At 36.7% G+C, this 17,100-nt stretch overlaps 1 protein-coding gene across 1 annotated transcript in view; it reads left to right on the forward strand.

The window, feature by feature from the left end:
- LOC110835546 (uncharacterized) overlaps positions 1–17,100 on the forward strand; it is a 57,584-nt gene that overhangs the window by 38,031 nt on the left and 2,453 nt on the right. Inside the window, exons 6-10 of the mRNA XM_087348766.1 lie at positions 5,357–6,661; positions 6,931–7,048; positions 12,244–12,383; positions 13,846–14,863; positions 15,374–15,547. Of these exons, the coding sequence (XP_087204892.1) occupies positions 5,357–6,661; positions 6,931–7,048; positions 12,244–12,383; positions 13,846–14,863; positions 15,374–15,547 (2,755 nt within the window). The remainder of the gene's footprint in view (positions 1–5,356; positions 6,662–6,930; positions 7,049–12,243; positions 12,384–13,845; positions 14,864–15,373; positions 15,548–17,100) is intronic.

Consider the following 17,100-nt stretch of genomic DNA (forward strand, 5'->3'; position numbering starts at 1 on the left):
ACTGTTGCTCCTCAAAGGGTTAATAAACTCAATATGTATCTTAGCTCAGAGGTACATGCTAGAAGTTGCAATCTGTTTGGCACGAAATGTGATCCTCATTAGACGCTTTATCTTCCAGGTTTCACCAACACATTCCTCACAGTGCAGATAAATGTTTTCAACCTCAAAGAATATTTGAGAATTTGGGAGATAATGAAGATACCACCAGGGATAGACATGTTTGTAGTTATTGTCAGAAGTGTGTTCAGAATAAAAGTGAATTGTTAGCTCATTTATCTGATGCTCACGCACATGCTGTTTACCATTGCAAGGTCTGTGATGAAAGATTTTGTACTGTGAAGGAACTCTTCTTGTCACATTTGGCTATGCATGGTATAGAGCCGTCGGAGAATGATATTCTTGAAAGTTACGAAGATTGTACCGAAGGGTGTGTGGGAAAACGCGCAGTGCAGTACGAGTTAAATAATATTAAAGAGGAACTTTACATAAAAGGTGGTAGTTTCAAGAATGTGCATTATGATTTGAAAACAGTGGAGTTACAGAAGACCCATGAGAAAATGCATTTAACTGAGAAATTAATTAAATGTTCTCATTGTGAGGAAATGTTCAGGGGTTCTGCAGAAATGAAGAATCATGAAAGAATTCATTCTGGGAAACAGCCCTTTGAATGCAAGTATTGTGGAAATGGATTCATATCTGTTGCCACTCTGTTTAAACATTCATTGTACCATAAGAATAATCCCTTGCTGATATGTACCATTTGTTCACAAGCTTTCCAACAGGTTGTTGAATTAGAAGAACATTTACAAATACATGGAAATGACAAAGAATTCCTTTGTCACTTATGTGGCAGATCATTTAAAGAGAGAAATGCATTAAGTCAACATGCAGAAGTGCATCTCAAGAATGAGAATAATCTAATTAGAACTTGTGAGAAGTGTGGAAAAGTATTCAGGAGTCTTACACATTTTAAAAACCACCTGTTGTTCCACACTGGTGTGAAGCAGTTTGTTTGTGATAAGTGTGGGAAAAGTTTTTTCAATGTTCACAATTTGAATATCCACTTGCGCTCTCACTCTGAGGCCCGGCCATTCCATTGCCCACTCTGTAGCCAGAAATTTCGCTGGCTTAAGAACTTGAAAGTGCATTCAAGAATACATAACAGAGATGAAGGGAAGAAGTTGGGTACAGAAGTTTGTTGCACTGTGTGCAAAAAGGAACTGTCAGACAAAGATAAACTGAAGGTACACATGCGAAGTCATAGTGGTGAACGCCCATTTTCTTGTGACAACTGTGATAGGAAATTCCGACAGAAAGCCAGCTTAGATTATCACATGAAGACTGTACATTTAGCCATTATGGATTTTGAATGTGATGTCTGTGGCAAGTGCTTTCCTTTAAAACAGGCACATGCCAACCATATGCTACTTCATACTGGGGAACGTCCATACAAGTGTAGCACATGTAATAAGACATTCCGATCAGTGAGCTGTTTACGTTCTCACACAAAGATTCATTTGGATGTCAGACCATATGCATGCTCTTTTTGTGAGAAGAGCTTTCGTAAAAAGTCTCAACTTGATTGTCATGTTCGGATACATACAGGAGAGAAACCATTTATGTGTGAAAAGTGTGGCCGAGCCTACACACAGAAGTGGGATATGATAAAGCATAAACACACACATGAATAATAGAGATTAAGTTTAATTAAGGTGTTAACATATTTTCAGATTTTATGATTTGTATTGGGGAAAATTGTTACTAAACAGTGCATTCCTCTTCTTGTTGATGACATGTAGTGTAGTTTTCATACACACGCAAACTCTTTATTGCCATTGAAATTGGCTTACAGTACAAAAGTGATTTAGTTTCTTGGCACTCTGAATAAATAAGCAACACCCAAGCGACATATTTTAAATTACGTGTTAGGATATGTCAATTCTTTTTATGACATACTGACACTAGGTTCATGCAGTTTCATTATTCAGGACTGCTTTCAGAAATGTCAGTTGTTACCACTTTGATGCAGGTGTTTAAATTGCTAGGATAATTAGGTGGCTTATTTTAGTGGTAATATGATTCATATTGGTGCATATGTGGGGGGGGGGGGAATTGAGTGATACTATGAGATTGTGCAATAAAACTGAATAATTCTGTCTTTCTCAAGGCTGAAGGGTACTCATTAGATTAAGCATTTTTTCTCCCAGCAGTAAATCATTATTCATGTCACAGTCTGTTTCTCCAGTGTGTGTCTGTTTTACAGTGGATTTTATATTTGACTAGAAATGAATAACTGTTTCAGTATTAAATTAATTTGAAATGTAGGTATGCTAAAGAAAGTTAACAGCATACGAGGGTGAGTCAAATGAAAACCGTAATTTTTTTTTTAAAATTTAATTTATTGAGTGAAAGCGGTACACAACCATATCATTTTTCTACATAGTCTCCATTTCGTTCAATACAGGCCCTCCAGCGTTTACGAAGTGTATGGATTCCTCTAGAAAAAAATTCTTGTGGTTGTTTGCGCAACCACTCATACACCGCCTGCTGTATCTCTTCGTCAGAACGGAACTTCTTTCCTCCCATCGCCTCTTTGAATGGCCCAAACATGTGGTAATCACTTAGGACTTGGTCTGGTGAGTATGGCGGATGTGGAAGACACTCAAAGTGCAAGTCTTGGATTGTTGCAACTGTTGCACGGGCAGTATGGGGCCGAGCATTGTCATGTCAAGGACACCTCTAGTCAAAAGTCCACGTCGCTTTGATCTGACTGCAGGTCGAAGATGATTCTTCAAGATTCTTCACTGATCAAAAAACGAATTACAGAACGTTGTTCTTCTTTCGTGCACGTAACTAGTGGAGCAGCCATTTTCAAATTGGCACTGTGATGGCGATATGTTTGTCTGCATTATACTACCACCTATAGGATACTCTTTATAGCATTGGTAACATGTCTGCCAACTTATAGGACAATGGCGCGATATTTCAAATTTTTATCTCAGTTTTACGGTTTTCATTTGACTCACCCTCGTAGTTTCTGCTACATTTGACTTCACTAGTTGAAGTACGTACTGACATTCAGCTTTAGTTATCATGTCTGATACTTGATTCAAAAGTTTTTAATTTACTTGTTATTCTGCATTGCTACACGACAACTATCACATGCATTAAGCAGAATTTAGCACATTCTTGCCATTTGTGGGGTTACGTTCTTGAAATCCTTGCACAGTAAAATAGTGATATGTAAAGTTAGACATTATTGGAAGACTGGTGTTAGGGGTACTAAAGACACATGATTAATATGTATATTTAATGATTAATATGCATTAAAACTTTGATGTTAGTGTTTATTGTGTTGACATTGGCATTTCTGGTTGAATGAACACCAGGGCAACAATCAGTTTAAAAAACTGGAAAAGGACAGGTGTAGTATATTCAGTGTGGCATGGCATCTGTTTAGCTACTGACACAGGTGGGCATTACTCTGTGCGACTGTGCAAGAACAACGTACCTTTGCCACGATGCAAGAATTTTGTTGCAATTTTTTCTGTGAATAAGCAAGACCATGATGTGCAGACCTGCAAATGAATAGGGTTTCCTTTGTGTGTGCCCTAAGGGATTTGTGTCTAGTAAAATTTCTCTAATTCTTCAGTCATTTTGAAAAGTTGATATTTCATTTGCTTTAACATGTGTCAGTTTTTTCTGTATTATTAAAATTTTCTTTGTTTTGAATGTAGCTAAATCATTGAATGCAATATATTTTGTGTCATGCTGCTTTCTCAGCATGTATGATAGATTTGTCATTTGACAGGCATATGTGCCACGTGAAGTTTTTGGTGTATGCAACGCCTATGAAATGTTAGTCCATTCTTGGTGCAACATGTTTGTGAATTTCCAGCAGTTGTGTGTTTTGCATTCACCAATATTTATTACAGGCCTGTTGTGCTGTCGTGACATACCCCTGGCAATGGAAGGATACTGAGATTATAAGTTTTATGACTGAACTACTGTCAACATCGAGCTCTTCATTTAAGCCTTATAATGTTGATTATAGATTTTAATTCTTACTTTGATATTTGCTATGTATTGTAGCTGGTAATAATTTTAATTCGTAATTATTTTGTTTAGAATTCCGGTATGTAGTGCCATTTTGAAAAGGAATTCTGTTTAGAATGCTGAATCACAGTTCTTCTCGTCATATTGATAGCCGTATCAGTGATGAAAGATTCTCGGGTTACGAGCCGCCTCAGGTGGCTGAATGGTGAACAAACCATATCTTCTGCCAGTGTTTTGAGAACAATCTCTGCTCTCATCTTCAGGGCTGCTGCGTAACAATGGCGAGCTCGCAACAAATTGAGATTTGTTACGCAACAGCCCTGATGATGTGAGCAGAGATTGTTCTAGAAATGTTGGCAGAGGATATGGTTTATTCACCATTCAGCCACCTGACACGGCTCATAACCCGAAAGTCTTTCATCAACTCCAGTCGTTGGAAGTGCTTCACTTTATACAGCTGTGTCAATGGTTTTACTCATTTTGGTGCAAATTGAAGACATAAGGTATCTAATAAGGGGGGTAGTAGTTAATGAAATAAATAAATGCAGAGCAGAATCTGGAAAGGCAGTTCTCACTTGACTAATCACAAAATGTCCTTATTATGGAACCTGGAAGTTCCCTGTGCCGTGCCACATCCAGTTCTCACTCCATATCCTATTACTTAAAGATCTGTATTAACATTAGTTTCCGAAATGGTGTCTTCAGATTTCTCAGCTACAATTTTGTATGCTTTTCTTGCCTCTTGATGTGTATGTTCCATGCCCTGTCTGTCATCCTGTCTTGTTTTATTACTCTAGTAGTATTTGATGAATATTTTCAGCAGATTACAATCTCTGCACCACCCCCTTTGTGGGAGAGACCAAATTCACACCCATTCATCTATGGACAGTGTGCAAAAAGTTAAAGGAAGTTCTTTGTTGAAAGTATGGTAATACATATTATGGTGATAGTTGTGTAGCTGTGGAGTATGTGGTCTAATTATATTCGTAATATTAGAAACATTGAGCAGAAAATCCTGGTTTCCAGTTTTTAAAGGAAGACATTTTATTTTTTATGAATACCCATTTGGTGTGCAGTGGGAATGTTCCTTCTGAAACAGAGGTTTTTGGAGGGTATCAGCTTGAGGTCAGTGCATCTAATTTGTACAGCTAAAACAAATGTAATTGACAACACTGCAACAGAACATCTTGTGAATAATGGCCCGTGCATGGAAAACCTGGATTTCAACATATAGAGGTGAGGGACAAGTGAGGGTGTTGGCACCAACAGCAGTAATCACTCTGCACACTTTGTCTTGCAGGTGTCAGCTGTCTCCCCTTACGTCATTCAAAGCTTTCCAGGAAGCAAATAATGCATTGAGGAACATGTACGGGCTGAAGGACACCATACCTACCATTTCTGATATATCACCCCATCAGTTGGTGTGGATTAAGTGCGAAGAAATATCTAGCAATATTAAGAACTGTCATCATTGTAATGGTTCATTTGCAACCAGAAGTGAATTGGAAATTCACATGTCAAAATCACATTCAGATGTTACATATAACACTAAATGTGATGCAGAACTAGAGGACAAAGTTGAACCTATTTCCCGCTCGGTCACATGTCTGGATAAGTGTGGCACTGAAGATAATGGGTTACATGATGTTGCTATCAGTGTAGGTTCCTGCAGTGTACAGCATGCTCCTAGAAGGGAGGTTAAAGCAAGGAGACACTGTAGAGAAATTCTTCATTCTGAGAGAAAGGATTTTCTTTGTAAAGTCTGTGAGAGAACATTTGCTAGAAAGTATGACTTGAAAAGACATTCTAAATGTCACTCTCCTTCAACAGCAGGTACAGTGCAAGAAACAGAACATGTAGTGGAGAATGATGGAAATGACAAGTGTTTAATGGCAGAGTTTGTTGAGGGCGATGTGAAAACAGATTATGAAGTAATGTTAGGTGATGAGTCTGCGAAAGAATGTAAACGGAAGCGTGCAAGATCAGCCACCTTCCACTGTATTGAGTGTGGAAAAAACTTTTCACTGAAAGATAGTTACTTTAGGCACATGCGTATACATACAGGAGAGAAGCCTTTTACCTGTCACATTTGTGGTAAACAGTTTCGTGATTCAGGTGGCCTTGCAAGACATCTGAAAGATGTGCATGCCCGCATAAAAAAATTCAGTTGTGACATATGTGGCCGAAGTTTTGCTTCTAAAGCAACAACCGAGGACCATCGCCGTATACACACCGGGGAACGTCCCTACATTTGTGATTCCTGTGGTAAAGCATTCAAATCTAAAGCATCTCTGTACATTCATAGTAAAATCCACACTAATTTATTTCCACATAAATGTTCTTCTTGTGAGAAGCACTTTCGTCGTCGTCAGGAGCTGTTGGCTCATGTGACAACGCACACTGGTGAAAAACCTCATGCATGTGAAGTTTGTGGGAAGTGTTTCAGAGTACGAGGGGAGTTGTTACGGCACAAGCTTATCCATTCAGAAGACAAGCCATATGTTTGTACAGAGTGTGGCCTGACTTTCAGACAGAAAAGATATTTAAAAAACCACGAGAAGATACGCCATTCAAGACGAGAGATGAGTACTGAATTTGTACCTTAATATATATTCTCTGTAAATATATGAGGTTATAGGTTGTGGTGAAGATGTAGATGTTGGTTTTCTGGGGTGTGATGCTATGTGAACTCATATTTTGGAGGAACATACTGCCTGCCTTGAAGGTGGAGGCAGTACGTTCCTCCGAAATATTGGTACCTTCGTTTAAGTCCACGTGGCATAACCCAGAACACCATCAGCTTTCTGTAAATAATTATTTACTGTTTTGGGCTGTCTTAAATTTTTAAATTCAGTTGTTGATAAATGATTGCAGTTTGCCTGAAACTGTTGTAGTAAAGTTTAATTTTGTGATGAGAAAGCAGATAACTGCTGCTGATACAAAGGAGTTCATGGTTTATGGCAAATTTAACGTTATATCTTTGCAGCAGATGGTAATTTGATACTGGCATTGACTATACTAACTTAGATTTTATGTTAGAAGAAAATACTGACAGTCATAATGAATAGGCTGATTTCTACTCATGAACAGATCACACCAAGCGTACAGTAAATTTCTGTGTTCTGGTGCTGCAACTGCCCTCATGTATATATTTGAAAGATACTTATTTTATGAAATATATTTTATTGTTAAAAGTCTAATGTTAAGATTTGGACTTTTGAGTAGTGTAGAATGTTTTGATGCTAGAATTTAATGCCTGTGCTATAAAGTAATTTTAGGCGAAGCCCACATCTCTTTATAATTAGCAGTTTTATAAATTGAAGGAAATAGAGCTGATACATTATCTTTTTTTGTCAGTTTTGTGTGAGGTATGCAGGTCTTATTTTTGTTGGTTTATAATTGAATTATTGCTGTCAGTAGTTGAAAAGAAATCAGTTTCAATGTTAAGTTCTTGTCTTATTGGATTTTGTATGTATAAGGAGACAAATTAGATATAAGGAAGTAACTAGCCTGGAGGGCACAAAATTGTAGCACACTATAAATGGTTTCACCATCTGTGATTTAAGTTCTCTCAGGGGTGAAGGTAACATGCAATCTTTGTTGTGACAACATGCAATCTTCCAAGTGGTTATCTATGTTTCTGGGGAATGTGTCACCTCCATCGCCTTCTATCCTGAAGACAGAGGTCATACAATCCTCAAAAATTTGGCTATGTCGTACAAGGCTATTCTGCATCACAATCCAGAATATTACATTTAACTTAATGTACTGTTATATACTGGATTAAAATTGTCATTATCTGAGCTATATCTACATACAGCCATCAAAACGGAATACCTTCACTTTTTGCTCATTATTTTTAGTTGGTATGATAATTTAATTAGATCTCCCCCACATTGTTTCTGAAACCAATATTTATAGCAAGTGGAATTCAGTCTTCATCCTTATGCTGTTTAACACACAATATTATATTACCTGTACTCAGATTTTCCAGTGGTGTCACCCCTTCAGATATCCTACTGATATTTTGTACACATTTCTTGTCTCCTCATTGTGTGCTGCATGTGTTGTCCATCTCACCCTTGTTAAGATTTTAGGTTCTCTTGGCAGCAAATATAAAGATGACTGTCTCCTGCAATGCTATGTCATGTAGTTTGGTACTTTCTGCCTCCATCTCCATAGAGAAGAGGTGATAATGAATGCAGCAAAGCACTATGAAACATTAATCTACCAGTGAATATGATACATCATCACAGATGGCCATCTCCTAATTTCACCATCCAGATATGGTCAAACCTGGTTAGGGCATCACATTTTGTCCACCAACAGTATTGGCATTAAAGCAGGGTAGTGGTAAATCGAAACCTCCTTTTTTTGTTATTCCCTCAGTATGTCTCCAACACATAAAGTGGAGAAACAGTTGGCATGCATCTGCTAGTTTGTTACAGGATATTGTTTGTTGTAGGCAGATAACTTTTTTATTTCAACATTTAAACTGCTCTTCACCATGTCAGACACAACTGACAATGGTTATACAGAAGACAGCCCTCTTCAGACTCCCCACCACGAAAACCTCAAATTTTACTTAGTGGTTATACAGTTTATCTTTGTTTTACATAACCTTACTGTGACCTGCTTAGTGATTGTTTTCAAACTAACGTACTGGTTACTTAGAGTGTGAAGTAATGTTTCATTATGGAAGGGTCCACATGCTGACAAACAGGAATGGATGATGAGGTTGGATCTGTAACTTCTACCAGAATTCTTGCTTTTATCTGTTGCTTTACACAACTTATTCTCCATAATGTTTCCTTCAGATTTCAAGGCCCTCCTAGTAATGGGTTTATTTGCTGCAACTGCATAGATTTGAAATGTTGCCTCTGACCCCAATAACAACCCAACTCTGACCCCGAGTGACTATAAGTTATATGTTGTAAGACTTGAGGTTCTCACAGCGGTGAGTATGAAGATATCCGTCTTCTGGGTTGTTGCGCTGTGTAGTCTGGTTGATGTTAACCAACGTTTCAGAGGTCATACTGCCTCCGTCATCAGAGTATGAAGATTTCTGTCTTCTGGGTTGTTGCGCTGTGTAGTCTGGTCGATGTTAACCAACGTTTCAGAGGTCATACTGCCTCCGTCATCAGGGCGATGACGGAGGCAGTATGACCTCTGAAACGTTGGTTAACATCAACCAGACTACACAGCGCAACAACCCAGAAGACTGATATCTTCAAGTTATATGTTCTTTGCATGAAGGTGATTGTGAGAACACATTATGGGCTGGTTGTGTCTGTCCAGTGGATTCAACTGTAGAATCATTGGATGAATTAAGATGAAATTTGGTGTGGACGTTGTGCTATTCTACATGACCTAACAATTGTATTTTTGAATATCCCATGAGTTGTGATAACATGATGATGGATGAGCATATCTGTGAGATGGACATTGAGGTGCTTTGACTGGTGGCCAAAGTTGGATATATTAAACAAGGTGAATTTAATACCTCTAAATGAACATTGCAAAGAACGCATGGGGATGTTAACGTGTATTCCAGTATGGAATACACTTTCTGAGCTTTTATACCTGTGTAGGTTTTGCTCGTTAACACAATTGTTGGTATATAGTACATACAGTATTTGTGCAACCGAATGTTCCAGGCAGTTGTTCTCCCAATCAACCATTGGAGACAATAGAATTGCACTGTGTTGGACTTGATTATGTTGTTTAATGGTACATTTCTGGTGCCGCAGCCGTTTTCAGATGGCAGCTACCAGAGGGTGTCACTTTATGGGGGTTTCCCATTTATTACTTAGGGAATTCTTATTCTGAGGTTTATGTGGGTGCATTTTGAGGGTGGAAGTATATGCTGGGGTGCCGCTTCAGGGTTTGATTGTGTTTTATGAAGAACACACAATACAGAACTGTATATCATACAATACCTCCATCATATTCTTCCTCTCCTTTGTTTTAAATGCTGTCCTCTGCACTTTATTCTGAAACACACTCATACTGTACACTCGTATTGTTCCCCCAAGGTGAGAGATAAGTTCATTACCTGTACAAAGCAACAGGCAAAACTATACTTTTGTATATTTTAGTCATAGGTGTTCAGGTGGGAGGCAGGAAGCTAAGGATTGGAAACTGAATGATAATAAGCTTTTCCTAAATGTGTTTGCTCTTAGTTTTTCTATGAATTATTTCAACTTTCTCTTGTTTTCAATGGATTTGTTATCTGGTTTTGTACTATGATTTTATCGCACATTCTGATGATCAGACATGGACCTCTATCTTTGTAAATTGTCCACTTTACTGTAGTTTTCATATTTTGTATTTATGGTTATTTATGTTAATACTTGGTGATTATTATCAGCATTCATTCATCCTATGTAGTTTCATCCTATTTGCAAATTATAAAGATGTGTTGACTAAGCATCCTGTTTTGACAGTTCTGAATATATAAATGCATCAAAAGAATATGCACCTATAAAGACTTTCACTTTTCTTTAAATACATTGTAATTAGCGTAACTAGTTTTGGAGTATATCAGATTGAGTGAGGTGGTTGTACAATTTTTTCGCTTTAGTCTAGAGTCTTTAAGTGTAAAATTGTATTCCATTTCCCACTCTTTCCTCCATTGTCTGATGCACAGTCAATATTTTATCTATAGATGAGTTTATATGTGCTCACATCAGTCAGATGTGCATGATTAATATTGTAAACTAGAAGTGGGTGGAAGTGTATGGTGAAACAATGTATTCAAAGACCATTTGCTGATAGAATGTACAATGCTGGAGGAAAAGTTTTAAGAACTGCTTATATATGCATAGGATTTAAGTTTCAAGGCTGTTAATATGAAGATGGCCGTCTTCTGGGTTCTAGCACTTTACGGTTACTCATTGTCATGATGTTGAAGGCAGCAAGGACCTTTGAAACATTGGTAAACTTCTGCCAGACTCCATGGCGCTACAATCCGGAAGATTGTCTGCTATCATATATGAATGAATTTCAAGAATGAATAGAAAGAAACCATAATGAACTTTTGCTGTGAGCATTTGACCCTTTCAGGTTGTATGTTCAAAACAAGTCATTTCAGCACTTACTTTTAGGACAGGTTTCTTCATGAATGATTCCATGTTCAAGTCTGTATGGCATCCAACAGTTTTCAAATTAATTTACAAGAACAATATATGTAGTTGTAATTTATTTTTTCATTTGCGCTACTTGAATGAAGGATTAAATGCAAGAATGTAGTAATTTTTTTAGTTGGTATTGAATTCAGAATTCCTATGCACACTTGCTTTGATGTAAAATTAACAGCAGAATTTTATTTTGTGATTATTATGCAGAACCATGTTAAGTATTATCTTCACCCTTTGTATATTACACACTTTGTAAAACAAAAATTGAGTGCTTAAAATTTTCTCAACCCAAAACTACTATCATTTGTGATTCCCTTGAAAATATCCCAATGTGATGTTTCTCTGCTTTCCATTAATTATGGTTGTCACATGTATTGAGCAAGGACACCAGTATGTCGGCCTGATTTAAAGTAAACGTTACTTAATGTCTTTCTCGAGACTTGTGACTGGATTCCATGACAAAATAAAAATTAAGGTCCTACATTGCTTGGCCATCAGTATTTTCTGGTAGACAAATCAGTGGGGCAGGAGATTAGTGTTGAGAAGGCTGTAAGTTCGAGTCAGGGTAGTATCATAAGTTTTTTAAGTACGTATTCTGTATTCACACAAATATTTATTTCAACTGTGCAGTTGTGTATTATTCATCCATATGTTTGAAAGATTCCATATGGAACTCGCGCTAACTGCAGTTGGAAACGGTTACTGAAAAATGCATACTTCGTTATTTGGAAGAGAATGTGTAATTGTTATTTGTCTGCAGAGCATATACAGTCCAGTGACTATATTAATGAGGAAAAATCAATGTTCAGTATTATTATCCACATTAAAATATACCATTTACTTATAAAAGGTGTATTTCTCCTTTAAGAGGCTTTATTAAGACTTGGCATCTTTAATAGGATGCCCAGAATCCCTGAGCTTCAGCCGTTGATATTTGTTTTAGATTGGAATTTGTCAATATATTAATAACATATCATTGATACCAAGGAGTTTTATCCCAAGCGTCTGACATAAGGGTCCAGAGAACATCACTATTTCTTGTTGGTAGGTGGGGCCAGGTTTCCTGCTTGGCTTTCTTCACTTCTACACATTCTTGATGACGTTCATATCAGGTGCTCATGATGGCCAGTCAGTGAGTTTGACATTTGCTTGCATTCCAAGCCTTGCTATTGCAGCTCAAATGGTACAGTGAAAATGTTGATGATAATACTAAAAACTTGTTTTTGCTCTTTAATAAAACTTACTCGGACCATGTGTTTTGCAAACAGTAGTTGGTTGTTCTTTTTTAATATCACTGTATACACATTTTTGTGTCCATTTCCAGTAGCTCTTGGTATGAGTTCCACATGGAAATTTTAAAACGTTGTGTAGTACAGTACATGGCTGCACAATTTAAATGAATGTTTGTGCATAAATATTATATTGGGTTGAACAGAAAGTTTTTGTTTTCTAACTCAAAAAAACCATAGATTCAGAAGTTTACTGTCTATAATTGGACTGAGTAAATGAATGCCTTTAAGAAATACATCCACATCTGGTCAACAGAAAAGGAGTTGCCTTTCACCAGGACAATGCCTGTCCCCATGCCAATTCATTGAGACAGCAAAAAATAGAGGAACTGAATTGAGAAATTTTGGACCACCTGCCATATTCAGTGGATGTGGCACCATCCAATTATCATTTATTCAGATCATTGCAAAAACCATTTAAATAACGATAAATATGAAAGATTCAAGGAGGTCAACATTGGTATCATATAGCATATTTTGAATCAAAACCAAGAAGTTTTTACAAGGACAGAATTTAAAAGCTTGCGACTCGTTGGGAGACTGTAATAGCAAGCAGTAAAACTTATGTAATTGATTAAATATTCTAAATATATTTTGCAAAAAAATTATTGTGACTTCGCAATTGAAAAATGCAGAAATTTTCCGTTCAAAAGTACAAGGGAATTGTGAATGATTAGAATTGTGACACCACCTATTTGCTTCCATCACTTAAGATTGCAGACTTTGGAAATTGTAAGCACTTGCACAGTGTGTGTATGAATCATGGCTACCTTTGTTCTTTAAGAAGTAAACATTTTCTTGTGTGTATTTGATTCAGTAGTTACTGTTAACAGTTTCTCATTGAATATCATTTACAGTGTCTTTGAGTGAGGAACTTGACAACTATTAAACTGATTAAGGGGTGAACAGTTTATTTTTTAGTATGGATATTGTAACTTTGTATACAAATCTGTACATGCCAATAAGATGGAGTGGTGTAATTATTGTTCCCTGTATAGAAGCTGTTCTATATTGGTAATAAACAATCTTTATTCTGAGTTATATTTCTTATATACTGGTACCTGGAAGGAAGTTGGGAATAGTAGTTAACTTTAACTATACCATTTTCTTAGAAGTTTGGCTCTGATGCTTGTAAATTTAATATAGTCTTTCTTTACTTGACTAGCATATGGAAAATTATTTTAATACATTTACTCATCTTTCCAAAGCTGCATAAATATTGCACATTTTTATGGATTGGGTTGATTAAGAATTGGTAAAAAAAATTTCAAGAGAAGAATGAATGTCTTTCTATGGACTGCTGGCAAATACACAAGATTTCCAGGACCGGCAGTAATCACTCTGCAAACTTTGTCTTGCAGGTGTCAACAGCTTCTTCCTACGACATTCAAAGCATGCCAGCAAAAGTCTGTACATAATGAATCATGTACATTGAAGTACTCCAAACTGGAAGACAGCAGAGCTGGCTCGAACGATCAGAGTACAGGAAATGAAGCAGTAGGTGGTTATTCACATAGCTCATACCCTGCGAGTGGCAGAAAGAAAGGTAGACCATTCAAAGGACAAGATGTATGCAATAGATCTACTTCTGGTCATTCTAAAAAGACTGCTCATTGCAATCGGAAGCCATCAGTACAGCAAAAACCAAGAATTGAGGACACAGAGGAAAGTAAAGAGGACTTGGATAGTGAAAGCATGTGGTATGGAATAACCAATGATGATAGTGATGTAGACCAGAAGCCAGATGTCGATGAGTTGGATAAATACCAGCCACTTGGTTATCAGTGCAATTTATGTGGTAAAACTCTGGCAGTGAAAGAGAATTTAAAGGTGCATATGAGGATACATAGTGGGGAGAAACCTTTCACTTGTCACGTGTGTGGTAAACAGTTCCGGTGGGCTGCTGGTCTTGCTCGACACCTCAAGGAAGTTCATGCAGGCATTAAGGAGCATGGTTGTGACATTTGTGGGAGAATGTTTGCTGCTAAAGCAACTCGGGATGGACATCGTAGAATTCATACAGGTGAACGCCCATATGTGTGTGACTCTTGCGGCAAAGCTTTCAAAACCCAGGCTACCTTGTACATACACATAAAAATACATTCAGATTTATTTCCGTTCATTTGTACCCATTGTGGTAAAAAGTTCCGACGTCACCAAGACCTTGTGAACCATGTGACAACCCACACTGGGGAAAAGCCTCATGTGTGTGATGTCTGCGGGAAGGGATTTGGTGTTAAGAATGACATGAGACGGCACAGGCGTATACATTCAGATGAAAAACCTTATATTTGTGCCATATGTGGTGTGTGTTTTGCACAGAAAAGGTACCTTAAGAACCATGATAAAAATCATCATAGGAGAGAAAATGTTAGTGATGTTTGATTTTATAAGACTTAAACATCATGTATAGAAAAGATCGTGAATGCAAAGGTGTTCTGTTTTGAGAAAGTAGCGGATAAAACCGAAATTGTTGTCAGAACATCAGAAATATACTTTTATGTAAATCAAAATATTGTGTGATGTTAGATTTCAGTGTAGTAATTTATTTGTATTAAATATAATTTTGACTGATAATATTGAGTCTTATTATGTATAGTGCTGAACGAATGTGACTGTAACTGCTGCAAATAGTAGATTTTAGGGGGATATTGGATTAAACTAGCTTTTATGACCTTTTGCTGAGCTTTTGCAATAGTGTGTTTGAACCTGAGTTTTAGCAACAACAGATATGGCTTCATACCGAAGATAAATTGAATTTTAATATATAATGTGTTGTTTTTAGAAGTATCTGGTAAGTTAATTTTGAGCACTGTGCTTCACTGACTATACAAAGAGCAATAGTCCACTTTTGGTCTTCATTTTATGTTGTTATGTGTTGGCGTTAAGGTTAGTTATCGCTGTCATTTCACTGGTCACTACTTCATATCAGCAGTTGTTTCTGGCAGTGGAGGAATGTACAGTATCTTGTCTTTTAAGTATTCCATATGGAGAATTCGTAAATTAAAGCAGGATATTGTGAAGACTGAAATTGGAGCAACATTTCCCCCAACCATTGTTAAGGTAAGTATTTGTTTAGAAATATTTTCACATCGATATGAAATGGGATAATGTACCATCTCCTTGAAAATCTTATTTGTGATATCAGGTGAAATGCTGTTTACTGTGGATTGTTGGATAAAGAAAGGCCTTTGTTAATCTTTCAGTATGTAGTTTTACGGAAAACTACTAAGGTGTAACAATAATGAGAATGTGACAACTTTTTTATTTTTCAGCTATAATGAAAATTGTGTTTCTTTCATTTACTGGTATTATAAAGAATAATGTATTTACAAGTTACATTTTAGGTAGATTGTTTCATATATTTTTTATAATTTTTTTTTATATTGTAAAGTGTCTCAGGAAAGTCAGAGTATGAAAGATGGCCGTCTTCTGGGTTGTTGCGCCGTGTGGTCTGATAAAAGTTTACAGATGTTTCAGAGTTCCTTGCTGCAGCAAGGACCTCTGAAATGTCATTAAACTTCTACCAGACTACGTGGCGCAACAACCCAGAAGATGGCCATCTTCTAAATGGTGGTACTTTGGCTGTGATTTCTTTTAAAATATTTTTTTGCACTAGTGCTTTGAAAATGGCAACTGCTATGTTTTCTTAATGTTGGTTAACACCAAACATTCAACACAGCTCTCACCGAATAGCTGAAGTTATATATTGAATTCCCATAACTTGTTTATTACATTCTGTAAGCATCATAAGGGAATGAAAGCAATGTAGTGCTGTATTATTTAATACCACTTTTGTAGGTAGTTGCATGCGTAAAAGTTTCATAAAATGAAAAAGGAGAACATTGACAAAGCAGTGGATCATAGATATGCAAGAGAACACTATATTTAATTTTCTCAGTAAGTTAGTAATTTTAGTAAGTTGACAGTATATGCATTTAACTTGTTTAGATGGAGACAAAATGTAATCGCCTGTCTTTGTTTACCTGCATGGCATGTTGCGGGACAATTTTTGTTTTTTTCCCCCACACACACGTCGGTGATCAACGATGCAGTTATGTGGCACAAACTATGAATTTGCTGTTTGTACTTTGATTATAATTGTGTTGAAACATTAAGATGCTGCATTTCAGAAAAGAATTCAGTCACTGGCCTTCATAGATTGTATGAGGCCAGCATTACTTACATTGCAGATGTACCATCTTTGGACAAAATTATAATCTGAAGGGATCTCTGAGGAACCATAATATAAATAGCTCTATGACTGATGCATGTTAATATGTTCTTATTAAGGCTTAGACTATTGATATGTAGCAATTTTAAGTGTTAGAATCATTCAGGTATTATCATTTGTACATACAATTCTGTGTTTTTAAAGAATTACAGTATGTTGTGTGACCATCAGTGCGCAATGTTGCCAGTGTTGATGGACATTAATGCTTAATTTATGCAGTACCTCTGTTTAGAAAAGGAATTTTGTTGGAGCAGAATGGGTCTGAACCATGTATATATGTATGTACAGTTCTTTTTTGTCATATATCTTTGACATGCAGTGGGTGGAATATAGATGGTTATCTGGATCAAGTCTTTCATGTTTTTAAAAGTCCCTGTGAATC

Source organism: Zootermopsis nevadensis, unplaced genomic scaffold (genome assembly GCF_977971745.1).
Source record: "Zootermopsis nevadensis isolate Lab colony 2312 unplaced genomic scaffold, Znev_1.0 Znev_ptg000013l, whole genome shotgun sequence".
Classification (NCBI taxonomy): Eukaryota; Metazoa; Arthropoda; class Insecta; order Blattodea; family Termopsidae; genus Zootermopsis; species Zootermopsis nevadensis.